We start from the raw sequence: 19,223 nt of genomic DNA on the forward strand, positions 1-19,223 counted from the left end.
TTCAAGAAAAAAAATATCTCTTCTTCAAGGCTTACTCAGAGCAGCAGCAAAACTTGTGATACATAACATCACCCTGCTCTGCACCTTGCCTTGCTTTCCTCATCTCCCTGGGCTTGCATCTCCCAAATTAAGTATCAGCCCAGAGGTCATGCACTCAGGCAATGTTTTCAATATTGTTGCTGTTGTGTTTTTGTTATTGCTCTGGACCAAAAGAAGCAAACGCCTGAGTAAAATCATAAGTTTAAAATCAAAGATAAGTTTAAAATCAGATACAACTTCTAGTTAACTTCCAGTCTGGTGGACTTATCACATGAGTCATGCACGTTAATTCCATGAAAATGATCTTAAGGTAAACAGAAGAATTAAGAGATAAAGGGGAAGGGATGACAGCAGAAATCATTTCTATCAGGTTTTGACAGCAAAAAAATGGATGGGGCAGCAATTCATTTACTAAAGAGGAAAACATTACAACTTAAGTACCTGCTGAGAAGGACACCAAGTGAGGTACTAAGCCCCACAGAACCCTAAGAAGATCATTATCTGGAAGCAACTGACACGACAAAATATACGGCTAAAAGCAAGAGCGCTAGTATTTAGTCACTGAATGCCCCAGAACCTCTCCCTCTGTCTCACAGTCTGGTGGCTATTTCACATCACACCATACCCATAAGAAACCAAAGATTAAACTCTGAAGAAACTGAAGGAGAAATGCTCCAGATGAGAGGACATGAGACAAAGTACTGCAACACAGGGTTGAAAAGTTAAGATAGTAGACTGCAGAGCTCCAGCCTTATTCCTCCACCCTGAACCCCAGAACTCCAATAAATAGACAGATAGCCCATAGGCAAGAAAGGCCTCTGAGTGTTCTTAGAGAAAAAGTGACTCCAAGGAAAAGATCTACAGGTATTGAGAAGTGGGTTTCCCCATCCATGAGAACATACTGATCCTGCTTACATTGAAATATCACCAAACAGCCTCCTGCCCATACACACTGAGCCTCCAATTTCACTTCTAGTGCCTTACTCTTAAATATGAGCAGAGTTACGAAATACCTGGGCATTTAAGAAAAATCTTTAGCATTAAACACAGAGACCAAAATAAACAAATGGAAAAAATAAAATCTGGAAAAAAAAAACCAGGAAAATAAATGCAGAAGGACAAGAAAACAACAAAATCAACCTAGCAAAAAAATCCTATACTCAATATCCTCAGATGGAGGAGATATATCCACAAGAGAATAGATGCAGTCAAAAACAAAAAATATGAAAGAGAGCTGCTCATAGAAAATTAAAAATACAATAAAGCTAAAAATGCAATAGATATACTGAAATGTAAAGTCAAACACATAACAGAGCAAAAAGACAAAAAAAAAAAAGTAAAAGATAAAATAAATTGAAGAGATGACTAATAGAACTTCCAGAAAGAGGGGCACCTGGATGGCTTGATTTTAGCTCAGGTCATGATTTCACGGTTTTTGGTTTAGAGCCCTGCATCAGGCTCCACACTGACAGAGCCTGCTTGGGTGTCTCCCTCTCTCTCCCTCTCTCTACCCCTCTTCCTCACAAGTGTGCACACATTTTCTCTCTCTCGTTGTCTCAAAATAAATAAGCTTTAAAAAATAAAGAAAGCACCTGGGCTGTGCCTGGCACTGCTCTGGTACTTAAACACAGAAAGAAAAAAAAAAAAAAAGAACTTCCAGAAAGAGAAAGCAGAGACGTTCCTTGGAGGTGAGAACAAAAGTATTTCCCAGGAAAAAAAAGGACATCTCCACATAAAAAGAAAAAGAATTAACTAAGTATGCAGATCAGTGAATGACAATGAAAGACACTCATAAAACCTAAGAACTCCAGGAATAAATAGAGTATCCCCAAAGCTTCTCAGAAGAAATTTAAAACAGGTCACACTCAAACAAAAAAGAAATGTCTTCAAAATTCCAAGGGAAAACTGGGTATTCAACCCAGAATATTTTCTACCAGATGACATAAAAATCCAATGTAAAAGGAGTGCCTTGGTGGCTGAGTTGGTTGAGTGTCGGACTTTGGCTCAGGTCATGATTTCACAGTTTGTGAGTTCTAGCCCCATGTTGGGCTTTGCACTGTTAGGGTGGAGCCTACTTCAGATTCTCTTGTCTGCCTCTGTGCCCCTTCCCGGCTACCGTGCACGTGCTTCAGTGCGCACCTGCGCGCGCTCTCTCTCTCTCTCTCTAAAATAAACATTAAAAAAAATTTTTTTAATCCAATGTTAAAGAAAAATAAATACATTTTCAGCCATCCAAGCAAGAACTTAAAACTTTTATATGCCATGTACATTTTCTTATAAAGCTACTGGAGGATGTGCTTCAGGAAAATTAGATAGCAAACCCAAGACAAAGACTATTGTATCCAGGAAACAGAAATGATACAAGAGAACAGTTATGTACCAGGTCTAAGGGGCAACCATGCCTGGCCAGCTGTGAGGTACCTCCCCGGGAGGGGGAATCAACAGGTTATCTGGAACAATAAATTATCTGAGGTATTCAAGCATTTGGAAAAATTGTTGATAAAGGCGTAACTCTGCTGCGCATCTGATCTTTTAGGGCATTTGCAGGGGAAAGTAACCACAGGTACATAGAAAACTAAGCAAAAGAAAATGTATGCCAATGCAAGGGGGAAGGGATGTTAAAAAAGGATATGTAATCCTATTAGACGGTGGCTCAGACATAAATGGTATTTACATACTCATAATAACATAAACAATTATCATCTTAACCCAAAATTATGATATACACACTCATTTAAGGGAGGGGATGAGTTTTAAGAGCTAATCTTCAACTACTATTGAAGTTCAAAACTGTAGTTCAACAACTGTAACTACTATTACAAGAAGTCAAGAAATGCATAACTGATAAATCAAGAAATAGCCACATAAGCATATCATTTAGAAATACAGCAGTAAAATTCAGCAGTAGCAACTAAAGGCTGAAAATAGATGCATGCCTCTTGGGAACAGGAATACTCCATGATCTGATATGAGAACTTTAGATCACTTGGTTGCAACCATGTGCATTCATAACTTTTGATAGGTTTTGTAAGGCCCTACTTACCATAAAATGAAAATAAAGTTTTTAAGTCATAAAGTACAGGTGTGGTTTTTTTCAATTATTTTAACGTAACAGGATAATTTGTCAGCATTGGGCCCTATTTGAGATAGTTAGAATGATGCCCCAGGGCTCAAAGGCAAATTATGCACAAAGCTGTGGGCAGCATGTGCCCTGGGTTCCCTACTTCTCAAGGGTGGGAGAACACCTGCTAGGCTTGGACAATGGCCCCAATTCTCCAGCTTGCTGATGCAACAAATCAACCCAAGAGCTCATGAAGAGCCCCCCCCTCCCACTCCCGTCTCCGTGCAGAATCAATCCTGCCAGTTCAGTGCTCCTCAAAGTGTGGTCTACTGACTAGGGTACAAAGCTTGATAATTTCAGAAACAGAATAACTGTAAAAACTCTTATTGCAATTTGACATTGTATCTTTTGATTCTAATAATAACACTTAGGCTGGTATTTTGTATATCTACTTTTTCATTTCACTTTTCTAGTCATTTGTTTGTACTGTATCTTACAGTACAAAGAAGCCTTTCTGAGGCTGAAAAAGCGCACTCCAAGTCTGAGCCAGTTCCATGCGCCAGCGCATGTGCTGTGTCTGAATGCAAGTATGCTGGCCGGAGGACCTAGGGAGACAGACACATTACAGGATTTACAGTGGATGTTACATACTTGGCATTTTGTGTCCATTCCCCTGTCCTTCCTGAATTTCTTGAGGATAAACAAACTGCCTGCTTCCTTCACAACTATGTGTATACCCAACATGCACAACAGTGCCCAGGGCCCAGCTGGGATTAAGAGCACAGCAAGAAATGGGAGTGGCATGAAACCAGCCCTGTATGGTTCAACATTTTGTATCTCATCTCCTCAACTTAGTTCTTAAATTCCTCCTAATGCTACACAGATATCAGGATTTCTAATATCCCAATTTTAAACACTTGGAAAGTCCTAAAACTTACTCTTGCTTGTTAAATTCTTATAGAAAAAACTGCCTCCCATCACATTACTTCTCTTCTGAATAATGCCAGCGAACTTTTATTACTCAACCAGCCTAACAGAATATTGTATTTTGTCCACTGAACAGTCATGTAACACTATTAAACCTGAGAACATATGGCTGCCACATTGGTCACTGGGAATACATCACCTGGCTTTCTCCATTCTCCTCCTAGCCATCCCTCCATGTGTTCAAAATATCCTGATTCAACTGTGCTGTTATCATGTTGTAAGAGCAAAATACCAACCAAATCTTCCAAAAGCTAAATAAGTACTTGGAAATCTCTAGTCCCTGATCATAAATTGATCCCAAATTAGATAATATATGTTAATACTTTAACACTGGTAATGCAGACTAGTATTATAAAAGACCAACTTGAATTCATGAAAAGTCTGTTTGTGGTAAATATTCAAAAGCAATCTACTTGCAAGCAGTTAGTAAAATGATATGCAATCACTATCTGTGAAAGGTTTTAAAGCACTGTTTTTAAAAGGTAAGATGGTAACCAACAATTGTTTCAACCCTTAAAATTATCACAAACTGTAAATAAGTACTGTTTGATTTCGAGAACTTACTTGGAATAAGCCCTTGACTCGAATACAGTCAACTGTCCTATGGTCTACATTTTTGTATAATGTTCATGACAGACCCATATAGAAGATGGGGAGTGAGCCTTCCAGATTATTACATTATTATACACATTAGTGCTGCCCTCTGGTCAACAGTTCTGATTCAGTGTCTGGACAAGCTGGGTCTGAAAGCAGCACACTTGTACAGTTATTTAAATATTCTTTTGTTGTCTACCAATTTTTAAAAAATGAATGGAATACAGAAAAATGAAAGCACTGATACTAATGATAGGAAGCACAGGCATCATAAATTTAATACAACGCAAGAAGTGGAAAGTATCTGATGCCCTAAGAGTAGGCAATCTCTTGGCTTAAGCAGCTGTTCACAACCAGATGACCAAGTATTTACTAATCCAGCAAAGAAACAAAATAAAAGACTATGTATAAAATTCATGTGTCAAAGCATCCATCTCTAGTTTAAATATTTTTAGTTCCCTGGGAATGAAACTCCTTAGATGCTTATTCCTTGGCTTAGCACACCTGTTCAGAGATGCATTATTTCAAAAGTAGGATGTATTACTTCAAAGTCTTTGCCCTGCTAGTATCAGTCTGCAAAACCAACAAACACACACACTGCACCAAAAGTGCCCCCAGATAATATTTTTGGATTATCTCAATACATAGAAATATATACATAACCAAAATTGGTTAAGAGAAAAAGGCAAAAATACAAGATTACAGCTATGCAAATGAACATTTATTATAAAGTTTCAAGCAATAAGAAATTTTAAGACTACCATGAGTAGGATTTTATGTGGTGGTTGGATTTTCTGTAAGTCTTTTTATTTTTATGATTTTGTTTAATTGAAAAAGTTTTTGGAAATCTGGGGTTGATATTTTTAGGAGAGCTACACACCAATACATGTTCAACAGGGTTGGCTTCCTCCCACCTTACCCAAGTCCAGAATTCTTCCAGCGTTCATAGCTCTAAGTCTCAGAACAAGTCTGTACATGCCACTTGGCGGCAGTTGAAACCTTCTTACAATGGAAACATTTAGTTCCTCAAAATTCATTTTGCCCCACTTGATGCCTTTACCTCCAGTTAAGCACAAGAGATGCTACACGTAAGGGATAACATTTAGAGAACCCTCTCCCACAAGTTTGTTTGCTCCAAAATGTTAGACTAATGATTTTTAAAAGCCACACGATTTCTACAGCACTCTACTGCTGAGCAATTGAAAGTAATTTTAGCACTTTCACAGATCCCAAGGCTCCTCCTAATCCAGTGGGCAAACAGTGTCCCCATTTGAAGGGACACGACCAAAGCCTGCAGATAATGACTGAATTTAGCAGGTTGACCTCAGCGAGGAAGAATGCCCAAGAATTCAGCCCCAAACCCTTCCCCTCTACCACCACTGCTACTACCGTTTTGGCCTTTACCTCCCGTCTTCTGGACCACTGTCTGAGGACAACCATCTTACCTGCTCCTTTCCCAAACATCATCTGATCAGGTTTCCTACTTACTCCCAAGGGTTCCCCAATCCCAACAAAATTTTCAATGACCCCTCAATGCTCAAAGAATGACATCCCTCCTTAACTGGCAAGCATATAATCTCTCCCCCCAAGATGCCACTACTCCCTAAACCTCAAAGTCACCCTCAGCCCTTCTGTCACACACCCCCATTCCCCTTTTCTTCAGTATTTGAGGGGGACAGCATTAGCACCACGCCCTAACAGGTGGCAAACTCTGTGTTGCTTCTCTTTACCGTCTTTGGACCCAGAGTACTCAAGGTCTACAGCCTACCTTTCCTCCAAGAACAGGTTCAGACAGGGTCAAGATGTTCAAATCTCCAGAAAGGCTGCCATCCTTTCTGTGAGCAAGCCCCGACCCCAGACATTGCACCTGCTGGATTCTAAAATCCCTAACCTCCCCTCTCACTACCTACAGTACCTTTCCAAAAGCAGGATTTTCCTTCTCCTAGTCAAGACATTTGGAATACTAGTCACTGTATGCTCACCAAATACAAAATAACAAGGTAACAGTAACCCCAAGGGAAAAACAAAAATTGTCAAATAAATATTAAAAATAATAAAACCCAATATAACACAAAAACAAGCATTTGTTCTGGTTTTGATTTTTCACACTGTCCCTCTTTGATGAAAATAACTAAAATTCACTAGATTTACTCAACATGCACAAGATCATCTTATAAACGCTCCTTTTATAAATAAATGTTATTCTGAATGAAACCCCGTAAGCTGAAATTCACAATGTTTTTCTTAGGTTTTAATTTATGAATAGCCTTCATGGTGATCCCTCAGAAACCTAATGCAAAAACTAAATTTCTCTAAATAGAATATATTCTGTGTTTCAAATCTTTTAAGATAGTTATATACTCTTGAACTATACTCAAACTATTTACCAATTGTCACCAAATTTGGGGGTACTACCCAAAAAAAGGCACTTTCATAAAACATATCAAAACCCAGAAAACTCCCTCTTTTTACTCATTCACCTCACATAAATACAATCTTCTCAAAATAAGCAACCACAGTCACTAAAAAAATAAAAAGTTCACAGAAAAAATAGAAAATATAACAATTAAACAAATTAGCTACAGGGTTCAACTTAAAGATATTTTACCTGAAGTTATGTGAAGGGGAAAAAAAAAAGCTTCTTTATAAACAACAAATTATCACAAATATTTTCCCAATTCAAATGCGATTCACACAAGTGGATGTTTAGCAACAATAAACAAGTGCTTAAGTGTCAATAATCCAACCCCAAAACCACCATATACAAATCACGCCAACAAATCCTAAATAAACTCCTCTGCATAATGTAAATTGTTCTAGAAATTAGATATTGAAAGGGAGAAGAAAATGGAGATATTAACTGCCTCCCTTATATCTATCAAGACTGAACTTCCCAGTATCAGTTCATAAGTGCTGTGATAGTAAGGAAACATATAAGAAAAATCAGGAAAACCTTAACGCTGAGTATTTGATACTAAGGAATTAACTTTTTAGGTTTGAGAATAGCATTATCTGAATTATTATCTGATTATCTGAAAAACAAAATGATACATACTGAAGCATTTAGTGAAATGGTAACTAGGCTTTACCTTAAAACACTATGGAGAGAGAAAGACCACAGATGAAACTAGATTAGTCACCTGCTAGTAACTATTAAATTAGGTGATCTACTCTCTCTCCTTGTGTATTTTTTAATTTTTCCAGAATAAAATAGAACTGCTGGTGAGCAAAATCTCAGGCACTATTTTGTGTGTGTGCCACTTTTGCACAGACTTCTTAATTTGTTAGGTTTGCATAATTTGAGAATTTCTTCTCAACTGTACAGACTTTGTAGTCAGAGAGCTGTGTCACTGCCAGTATCCCAAATGCTTCCCAACTGCACTGCTCAGCAAATCTATTTCAAAAGCTTGGGGGAAGGAGAGGATAGAACCAAAGGAAATGAAGAGGGAAAAAAACTTAAACAAGAACCTGCCCAAACTACTACCAATAAGGAACACCCACCTCTGAAAGCCACTTAATACACATTCAGGTTTCATTCTTTCTTTCTTCTTCTGGTTTAAAAATGGATTGCTGGCTTCTAGTTTACTTCACTGCCCTTCACATCCATGCTGACTGAGGAAGATACAAACAATCCAACTACTGTGTAACCAGGTCAAAACCAAGCTTTGGCTAACTCACTTGGAAGAGTACACTCACCACTTAGATTTGGCCAGAAAAACTGGGTTAGAAAAAAACCGACTGGGGCTTAAACAAACACTGGGGCTGGGGAGAACGTCTTAGAGCCAGTTACCAGGCCACTCAGTGAGTTGCAACACAATCTTTTCCAAAATTTTCCAAAGTCTTCCAAATTCAGTTGAGCCCAGCAGGCTGAGTTAAACAGGGCTTCCTTTCAAATTCAAAAACCTGGCCCCGGCCCCAACAGTTAACCAACAAAACACATGCTAATTCACTTGAGAACACCTAAGAATACAGACTCAAGTTCAGACAGCAGGCCGGTACAGAGCCCAGTACATAGCCAGGCCAGGGGAAGTTGGGGCTGGGGAGAGGCGTTCAATCAACAGATAAATCCTATTCAGAAAGCATAAAAGAGACAATAGGATCCACACTTAATTTGGCCTAAGAAAATGTCTACAGTCAGCTTCCAACCCCCTCCCTCCATTTTTAATGAAACAATGACAATTCTTCAGGGTGAACCACAAAGCCCTGCTTCATAAGATTTTTTTTTTTTTCTATCCCAACCTTGTGCTCACTCTAACAGCCAGAAAACACCCACAGTGTAAATTACGTATAGAAAACGTTTCATAGGAAGAAATAAATCAGGACCCGGGAAATTTAACATTCTGTTTCAAATTTTCAAGATCTGTGCCTCCATTACCTACAGCTCTTTCAGACGCTCCAGAATGTGCACTGAATAAAATGAACAGCACTGTTAGTCACATCAGGTGTCAGCTACTCAGAGAAGACTCATCGTCTACAGATTTGTTAGTTTCCTTTACCGTTGGGGGGGGGGGGGGGCGGGTGTTAAAAAAAAAAAAAGAGAGAGAGAGAGGGGGAGAGACAGGCCTGGGGTGGGTGTGCAATCTGGGCATCCTCTTGACTCCTCACTCTCCCTCATCTCTGTTTCAATTACACACCTGTCAAACAGGTTATTCCTGGAATTCAGATTTTATAATCCTCACGCTGTAATTCTTTCCTGCTCCTAGTGCACAAACACACGCCCCTCCCTGCTTCCCCAAAATACGTATGTATCTATCAATAGGATGTGTGATAGAGTTTTTCAAAAGTCGCAGGTAACACCAAACTCCTCACCTTCAGCACTTGGCAAACATTAAAACGAGGCAACACGATGACAATTTTCAAGAAGGCCAAGGCAGTGGCTCAGGATAATCATAGGCCAGGCTTCCCTATACTGAATTCTCATTAATACACACAAACTCAGAGGGCCAGAATTGGAGAAAACCAAAGAATTAAGGTTGCCGTATAGGAAAAAAAAAAAAAAAAATGTTTTCCCATTTTATTGAAGAAAAGTGCATGCCTAAGAGTGTAGCTTATTTCCTTATCTCAAAGCCAGGAAATGAGTGAGGTCTTTTAAGGCCAGCCTGAATATAAACTCTTGTTTAAAAACAGAAGGACTGCAAGGCGAAACCCTTTTCCCAACTTTGGCCAAGTGGCGTGGCCTCCAGTCAGCGGCGTGTTTATCATCCTTTTCCTCGTCCCCCAACAAGAAGTTTCAACGTGCCACGGGAAACAAAGACGGCGCCCCACACCGACCTTATAGACTTGTCCATAGGTGCCATTTCCAACCACTTCCACCAGCTCAAAAATCCCAGCAGGATCCTGGAGAAGAGGAGGGGAGGGGTTAGAATTTAAAAGCAGCACAACAATGAATAAATAAAGCAGGGCAGTCGGAGAGAAAGGGCGCTTGCAAACCAGGTGGGCTTGGCCCAGCGCGGTCTCCCAGAGCTCGAGGGTCGCGCCGGGGCCGCGGAGGGCGGCGGGGTGGGGGCGCCGGCGGAGGGTCGCGCCCCGCCGCCCCGCACATGCCGACGCAGGCAGACAAAGGGGCCGCCGCGCCCGCGGCTCTGCCCGCGGCGGCGCCCGAGCGCCCGGCGGGGTAGGGCGCGGCCCCAGCTCCCCGCTCCCAGCGCGCCCGCGGCGGGGCCCGTCGCGGCCACTCACCCGCAGGGAGGAGAGGTCGATGTCCACCAGACTTTTTGCAGGGGAGTCGTTCGCCATTTTCCCTTTTTGCCACCAAACAAAATAGTACCAATAAATATATCTGTTTCTCTATTTATTTCCGTCACAGGCCAGGCCGCCGACGGCGCCTCCTCGCTAGGGAGCGGGCCGCCCGGACTCCGCCTCGCGAGGCCGGGGGCGGCGGCGGCGGGCTGGTCACGGCTCTCGGCCGGCCCGGGCCGCGCGCGGAGGGCGGACGGAGCGTGCGCGGGGCGGCGGCGGCGGCGCTCACACCATGGCGCGGGGCGGCCGTCAGGCCCCCGGGCGTCGCCCGCCGCCTCAGGCCCCGGCGCCCGCGCCCCGCGCCGCGCGCCTAGAGGACGGGCCCGGAGCGTGGGGCCGCGGCGCCGCCGAGAGTTGAGCGAGTGAGCGCGAGGCAGCGAGACAAAGATAACCCGGGAGGCGGGGGCGGAGGCGGGGAGGGAGGCGGGGAGGGAGGGGGCGGCGGCGGCGAGGGAGGAGGAGAAACGGGACACCGAAAATATATTCTGAGGAGAGAGAAAACAGCTCCCCCTCTCCTTCTCCGGCAGGAAAAACGAGCGGAAACGCACTCCCAGCCCGAGCCCCGCTGGGGAGGGCGCGGGGCGAGCTGCCCGCTCGGCGTGAATATTCAGCAGGGGTGGGGCCCGAACAATGGCCGGCCGGCGGGCAGCGCGGACAGCGGCCGGGATGCGGCTACCGGCCGGCGCGGCGCTCGTAGAAAGGGCCAGAGTAGGAACGAGACGGACCGGGATGTCCCCGGTGAGGTGCCGAGGGTGAGGAGACGCCCCACCTCGCGCTAACAGAACGGAACAGGATCGACCTGGCCCCAAACGCACAGAGGCTGACGGAGCCTTGTCTCCGGCAGGGGGTGCGTCCCGCCCCGCCCGCCGGCCGCGCCCGGGCTCTAAAGGGACGGGAAGGGGGTGTAGCCCGGCCAACGAGGGGCCGCCCTTTTTCCTTACCCCCGCGTATCCTATCCCCTTCCCCCACCACCAGATTCTATACCCCTAAGACCCTCATTTCCGGTTTCCCTACAAGGTTTTCTTTTCCTTTCTTGCAGGCTACGTTTGTGACACGCTCGTAGGGGCGGAATTCGTTGAGCATCACCTGGCCGCCCGGTCCCAAGGCTTTCAGTGGAAATAGTATCCAAAGCAGCTTCTCTTAATTGCCGTGCGCTGACTTCCTTACCTCCTTCATTAGGTGAGCACTGTGCTTGGGGCCCTAAGTGCTAACCCCAGTTTGTGCCTAAGATCGTTAAGGATCAATAAACAGGCTTCTGACAGTAACTTTGGAAGCTTTTCCGTAGTTGGGCAATTTGAGCCTCTTATACAAGGATATATTGTCTGCGCACTAGGACCATTTTCATCACACCATTCCATTGTACAAAAACTTTCAATGGCTCCCTATTACCTCACAGCAGGTTCGAAACCGAAGTGCGTCGGAATCACCAGGAGGGATTGTAAAAGCACTGATTGCTGACCCCACCTTCAGCAGGTCTGGGATCGGCCTGACAATATGTACTTCTAACAAGTTGTCAGATGATGCTAGCATTACTGTTACAGGGATCACATTTTGAGAACAAAAGCCTTACAGGATGAAAATCCAAGGCCCTTCACAATCAGGCTTCACAAACATCACTGTCATCGTTGTGTACCATTATGTATGCTTTATGTACAGGACCCAATTTAACCTGTTTTATAGCCCTTATGTATTGTTATCCACATTCTCATCCTCATCCAAGGATGAGGAAACCAAAGTACTGAAAGATAAGGAATGTGGCTAAATTCCTTAAAAGCACAGCCTGGAAGTAGAATAGGGGTTCTCACTGGGTCAGCCTACTCAGAAAGGCTAAGACTCTGATTCAGCCAAGTTAACCTTTTACCCAGAATATGTTTAGCACTCTCCTGCCTCTCAACGACTTGAAGATTTTCAACTATGAGAATCCCTTCTGAGGGAATCCTGGAATCCATTGATTAGGAAAGTCCTAGTAACCAAAGTGTTCCTGTGAATTGAAGTAGAGTGTTTCAATGATTTTGTTTTTTAATCTATTCACTGCAATGGCATTATCTGTGAGTGTAAATTATTTACTCAAAGAGCTAGATTGCTGTGTATGACATGCTTCAGACCATATTACTACCACTAATATTTAGTAGTAGTATTAGTATCAGGTAACACATATTAGGTTCAGACAGTGTGCTAAGCATTTACCGTACATAATCTCATTATTCTTCACATTAACCCCAAATGGTACTTTTATTTTTTCCACATTACACATTAGAAAACCAACATGTAAAGAAGTTAAGTGACTTCCTTGGTGAGCACAGCTGAACCCACTGCAGAAACGCAGCCCCCCCCACCCCAAGCCAGCCTCCCTCCACAGGTTCACTCATGATTTTGAGGCCCACCTCTGATCACCCACTTCTTCTCTGCCTAGCCAGATTCTCCATCATCACCTCAAGCACAGCTCAGGAACCAACTCTTCCTTCTACAAGCTTTCCCTGAATCTGTCTCTCCTAAACTGTTATTTCCCATGTCACCATTGTGATGGTTACATTCCATTTTCAATTCAGTACCTTTTCTTGAAGTACCTTACCCAGTTCAAGGCGCTGGCTTAGCTATTGCCTGAGATATAAGGAAGAGCTTACAATTTGATAATGGGTATAAGAGTCTCATGAATAGCTATAGTTAAAGGCAGAACATTATGAATTCTGGCTGTATACGAAGAACATTAAACAGGTCTAGTGGAAAGTATGCTAGATTTGAGGCAAAACTAAACTAGGTTTGAACTTAGTTTGTTATCAGTTGTGCAGCCTTAAACATGTTACTTAAATTCTGAGCCTTTGTTTCCTCTTCTGTCAATAAGATGAAGACTAGAGATTAGAAGAACCATTAAGAGGTCATCTCAGAAGCACAGGACAGAGTAATAAGGCCTGGAAAAAGGAGATACAAGGTCTTGGGCCAGTAGACTCTCTTAAGACTTGACATCTGATAGGATGCCAGAGTTAGTGTAGACAAGAAGATAAAAGATTTACTTGTGGCTTAGAGCTTTGTTCGCACTTGGGACGATGTTGTCGGGAACACAGGAAAGGATACAGTTGTTGACTGGTGGTGACAAAGGAAGGTTTTGTTTTGGACTCTGTGGGAAGTTAGTTAACTTTTCACACAGAAATATCGACACCTACCCGGCTTGTAACTCTGCTTGAGATCTGAGGGTGAGGGCCATTTTCTCAATCAACAGTCCTATGTTAGCTCTGGCTGCCATAACAAAATACCGTAGACTGGGTGGCTTAAATAACAGAGATTTATTGTATCGAAGTTCTGGAGGCTAGAAATCCAAGAGCAATGTTCCAGCTGATTTGGGTTCTGGTGAGAGCTCTCTCCCTGGCTTGCAATGGCCACCTTCTCAGTATTGTCCTCATGTGGGTTTTCACAGGGGAAAAAAAAAAAAAAAAAAAAGCTATCTGGTACCTCATAAGGACACCCACCCCTATTCTATCAGGGCCCCACCTTTATGACCTTATGAATTTAACCTTAATTATTTCCTTAGAGGCCCCATATACAAATATAGCTTCATTGGGGCTTAGAGTTTCAACACAAGGGGGACACAAGCATTCAGTCCATAATAAGCCATATGCTGTATGGTACCAAGAAGTAGACTTAAGTGATGGCCCTTGTTCCTAAGAATCTATTTGAGACCACAAAATAAACCGACCCAAAAAGACAATCAAAATAATAATCTGGAAAATAAATGCTAACTTGGCATTTTAGGCTGGAAGAAAAGATAGCTTGCTTAGACAAGGAATGTGAAGTTGGAAAAATTAGGAACCTGGCCACACTGGGCCAGAAGACCCGATTCAGAAGACCCTGAGAGGTAAAGCTAGACAGGTTAGGTGGGACCAGAAAAGCTAAAGCATGGGTGATGTGGAGGTTAAAAACAGAAGCCAGATTATCAGTCAAGTCAAGGGAGAAACAGCCTAGCCTTGGCTTTCAAGAGCTCCACAGGCAGGTTAGATGCTCATGTATTCAGCAGGCCATGAGATACAAATGTGTATCTTCCCAGGGTACAATGGGCCACACGACAGTTACCCAGTCACACAAGTCCCAAGGGGAACTCAATTATGCAAGAGGTCGTCAGTGACAACTCCCTGTATATCACTTTACTTATTTCATAGTTTTTTCTTTGTTGCAAAAATATTGGTAGAAATTTTCAACCTCCGTATGAGGGCAAGAAGGGCAGAAGATCTGTGAAACTGGACTACATGATTATAACTTAAGGGCTCAGGGCCAGTGAGGGCTTAGGTCAACTGGAAATAAATGATGGAAGTGGTAGTGAGCAGGGGGAATTGAGTCAAACAAAGGAAGCAGTGGTGGAATGTGTTCAGGAAAATCCCAGAAAGGGAAAAGCATAGGTTAGGAGTCAGAGATCTAAGTTCCTCTTCTCTGATAGACAAAGTGTTAAGCAAATGCTTACCCTCTCTGTCTCTCAGTTTTCTAACATGTGAGATTAAGGACTTGGATGGAAATGATTGAAAGATCCTCTCAGGACCTTAAAAACTCACATTTATATCATCACCCTGGCCTCAGTCCTACAACTGCTCATACCTTTTAACCAGAGTGGAAGAGGGTTGATATGAGCAATGGAAGTTAATGGAACATGTGGAATGCTGTAGATTTGGCAGCAAAGCTCAGCCCTTTAAAAGCCAACTTTGAGCATTGGTAGAGTCAGAATCTTTTTTGACTGGTGTATCAGTTGAATTAAAAGGAAGCAACTACTCTAGTGCACAACAGGATGGAAGGCGTAGGATGCAGAAGCAGATCAAAGGGCAACAAAAGAAGAAGCAGATCACAGGCAAAACAGACATCCTACTCTAGCTACCAGGGCTGTTGATGTTGTCACTTCTGTCATGAGGAAGTTCTCTTAGTTCAGACCTCCCAAAAGGAGATCCTGAGACAGAGATTTGGTGCAGGTAGTTTATTTGAGAGATGATCACAGTAAGTCCAAGTGAAGGAGAAGGAAAAGTGAAACATGGAGATGAGCCAGTGAGGAGTATGTTAAGGAGCAGGTTTTACTCTGGGCAGCTGGGCTAGATGGACCTAGCTAGCTAGAAAAAGAAAAAGTAGATTCCTCTTACTTTATGAGTTCAGGAAAAGTTTTCTGTAAACGTATATTTAAAAAACAGAACAGTGTTTTAAACACAGAGGAACTTGCTAGTTCTAGAAAATCTATTTGAAATGTTGTATGAAGGGGGTTACTGTCCCTTAACTTAGCCTTTTTGTAAATTTGTATTTTGCAAATAAGCATATAAGGATTGCTTCAATCAACTTCCACTGTGAAAAGTCCTTTATGTAAAAAATCCTCAAGGGGTCTCAAGAATGAAGTCAGAGATAGCCCTAGCCTTAGAAATCAAGATGTGAGCCATAGGAAGTGGTTGGGAGAAGCTAGTTGGGGACATTAAATAGTTGTCAAGTATGTCTGTTTTTTTCAACGTTTATTTATTTTTGGGACAGAGAGAGACAGAGCATGAACGGGGGAGGGGCAGAGAGAGAGGGAGACACAGAATCGGAAACAGGCTCCAGGCTCCGAGCCATTAGCCCAGAGCCCGACGCGGGGCTCGAACTCACACACCGTGAGATCGTGACCTGGCTGAAGTCGGACGCTTAACCGACTGCGCCACCCAGGCGCCCCAAGTATGTCTGTTTTTGATAGAGGGTTTGGTGAATGGAATCAGAGGCTCTGCCAAGGGTAGACCAAGGTAGTCCTGCTAGCTGAAGAGATAACAGTTTTTATTTATATTTGATCATATATTTGTGTCCTCTACAGTGAAATCTCAGGAAATGACTAGACCAATGGGCCTCTCTCATGCTCAGTTATTTAATATGTCACCACTGAAATAGATCAGATCCTGGCCAGTATGCATCAGAACCTCCATTGAAGAGGAGTTCAATCATAATCAAGTTTATCCCTTTAAAAATTAATGAATCACAAGGCTCCATTAGTGCAAGTTGGCCAGTCCTATTGATTTGCAGTTCTCAGTTGATTATAGTGATTCTACTCTCAAAATATTCCATACTCTATAAAGTGTGCTCTATAAAAAAGATTAAGTGGTGACCTACCAATGACAAACTATGAACTGTAAATGCCATATTTATGAATTACAAAATTTGAGGCCTTTCTTATTCTTTTGAACAAATATAATTGTCATTTTCCTCTTCTCATCTATGTCTGTGTTCTGTATTTAGTGGCCAACTAATCATCAGGACCAGATCGAGAAGCCAGCGATGACTGACATGGATCACCTGGATCACCTAATTGTTGGCTAAAGACAGCTCCTTGAGGTTAGTTGGGAGTGGGGCCCCTGGTGTTGGGGAGAGGAAGAGCTGGATGAGAAAGTTTGTTTGGATCAGCATAAAGTCTTTATCACTCCTGGAAATGCAAATCAGAGTCACAAAAAGGAAAAACCACTTATTCTCACAGAATTGCATCTTTTATTGCATTAGAACTTATCATTATTAGCTGGCTTCAGATTTATAATAGTGTTTGTGGAGAAGTGCTACACAAAAATGATCTTTAGAATCACAACTTTGCTCTTCAATTATGTAGAGAGGACAAAATGAAGAGAAAATGGGGCACCAATAGATGGCAAGAAGAATTAAAGAGGGAATACTTTGGAAAAGGCTACAACATAAGCCAAGTTAGAAATGTCACTGCCCATTTTGAAATTTCCAGGAACTGGGAACAAGACAGTCATTCAGAAGAGAGAACCAGTGGCCTAGGAAAAATTGAAAAGCTGTTTTTCATAACTTAATTCTTTACACACTTCCGACCTTAAGAAAATCCATTTCTCGAGTGCCTGTGTGTCGCATTCAGTTAAGTGTCCAAGGACTTCGGCTCAGGTCATGATCTCGTAATTCATGAGTTCGAGCCCCGCATCGGGCTCAGTGCTGACAGCTCAGAGCCTGGAGCCTGCTTCAGATTCTGTGTCTCCCTCTCTCTCTGCCCCTCCCCCACTTTCTCTCTCTCTCTCTCTCTCTCTCTCTCTCTCTCTAAAAAAAGTAGACATTAAAAAAAATTTTTTTTAAATGCAAATTTTTTTTCTGCATAGCCATTTTATTTTTTTTTTTTTTTCAACGTTTATTTATTTTTGGGACAGAGGGAGACAGAGCATGAACGGGGGAGGGGCAGAGAGAGAGGGAGACACAGAATCGGAAACAGGCTCCAGGCTCTGAGCCATCAGCCCAGAGCCCGACGCGGGGCTCGAACTCCCGGACCGCGAGATCGTGACCTGGCTGAAGTCGGACGCTTAACCGACTGCGCCACCCAGGCGCCCCTGCATAGCCATTTTAAACACAAAGTGGATAAAGAACTAGACTATGTGTTCTCTTTTACAAAAAGTGTTCCTCTGAACCTTAGGGTTCCTTGGAGGCAGTTCAGGGGCTGCCTCTATTCCAAGGGAGGTCAAGGGAGTTAGTAATAGGGCTGCTGAGATTATTGCTGCTTCCCTGCCATCACACAGGTTCTGCTTTTCTATGCTTTATAAATTGGGAATATGAGTAACAGTTTATGAAGACAAGATTTCCATGGCTAAGAAAAGTTTACGAATCTCAAGCGAAGGTATACTTAGAACCAAGATTTCTATGATAATATGACACAGATATCTGTTAGATAGGTTTATGCTGAGTTCAAAACTAAGCAGCACATTAGGCATTTTTAAATCATGTCCATGACCTGAGTAGAAATGATGCAGGAGTGGGAATCAGGAAACCTAGGGTCTTTATTCGATACTACCAGAAGCTGCATTGTCATGGTGGTTAGAGCACCCAGACTGGTGCATGAGACCAAATATTCATGAACTGGTTCATTATTATCAAATGTTTCACTCTCCTACTACATCTTCTACACAGATCTGAGGATTCCTGTCTATAAGTGTGACTGTGATCTATTAGGGTCTATTTGACAGCCTGTTTTTTACTAAATAACCTACCTCCTGTTTTTCACACAGCACATTGTGGAGAGGTTGATGAGATGATCATTTTTAATTTCTCAGAGTCGATGCAAAAGAATGAGAAAGTTAAAACAGGAGAATTATAAAATAGAGTTACAAACAATAATCTGGGCAACACTGCTTATATTGACAAATTTAAAGAATGTTTATGAAAAGTCTGTAATAATAGAGAAATATATGTTGTAATGCTAATTGAAAATATCACTATAAGTTTGTATGAGATTATAGTCATAGCTGCACAAAAGCTAAAAACTATTCCAAGGAAAAATTGGGAGGAAATACATCAAATTTTAGTACTTTTTGGCTGACAAAACTGTGACATTTTTTTTTCCTTTCAAGAAGTGATTCTACAAATTCCCTTTAGCAACATATCTATTTTATGAATTAAAAAATACAAACTTAGGGGCACCTGGGTGGCTCAGTCAGTTGAATATCCAACTCTTAGTTTTTGTTCAGGTGACAATCTCACGGCTGCATGGTTCGAGCCCCATGGTCAGGCTCTGTGCTGACAGTGTGGATCCTGCTAGAGACTTTTCCCTCTCTCTCTGCCCCTCCCCCACTTGCACTCTCTTGGTCTCTCTCAAGATACATAAATAAACTTAAAAAAAAAATACAAACTTAAATTTTAAAAGAAAATGAAATAAAGTAATTGTATTAGTTTCTAGGGCTTCCCTAACAAAATATCACAAACTGGATGGCTTAAAACAACAGAAATGTTTTGTCTCACAATCTGAAGGCCGGAAGTCTGAAATCAAGGTATTGGTAGGCAACATTACCTCTGAAACCTGTAGGAGAGTCAGTCCTTCCCTGCACTCCTGGTA

The 19,223-nt window shown here is 42.3% G+C and overlaps 1 protein-coding gene across 49 annotated transcripts in view; it reads right to left on the reverse strand.

Annotated features, from left to right (window-relative positions):
• MAP4K4 (mitogen-activated protein kinase kinase kinase kinase 4) overlaps positions 1 to 10,561 on the reverse strand; it is a 196,388-nt gene extending 185,827 nt beyond the window's left edge. For 26 of the 49 annotated variants that reach the window (XM_030310371.1, XM_036064386.1, XM_036064385.1 and 23 more), the window contains exons 1-2: positions 10,361 to 10,558; positions 9,953 to 10,018 (exon numbers count right to left, since the gene is read on the reverse strand). In XM_030310371.1, coding sequence (XP_030166231.1) covers positions 9,953 to 10,018; positions 10,361 to 10,417 — 123 coding nt within the window. In that variant the 5' untranslated portion in view covers positions 10,418 to 10,558. Of the gene's footprint in view, positions 1 to 9,952; positions 10,019 to 10,360 lie in introns of all 49 variants that reach the window. The other 23 variants (XM_036064387.1, XM_036064391.1, XM_030310366.1 and 20 more) reach the window with 4 other exon arrangements.
• Positions 10,562 to 19,223: the final 8,662 nt, after the last annotated feature.

Source organism: Lynx canadensis, chromosome A3 (assembly GCF_007474595.2).
Source record: "Lynx canadensis isolate LIC74 chromosome A3, mLynCan4.pri.v2, whole genome shotgun sequence".
NCBI classification, from domain to species: Eukaryota; Metazoa; Chordata; class Mammalia; order Carnivora; family Felidae; genus Lynx; species Lynx canadensis.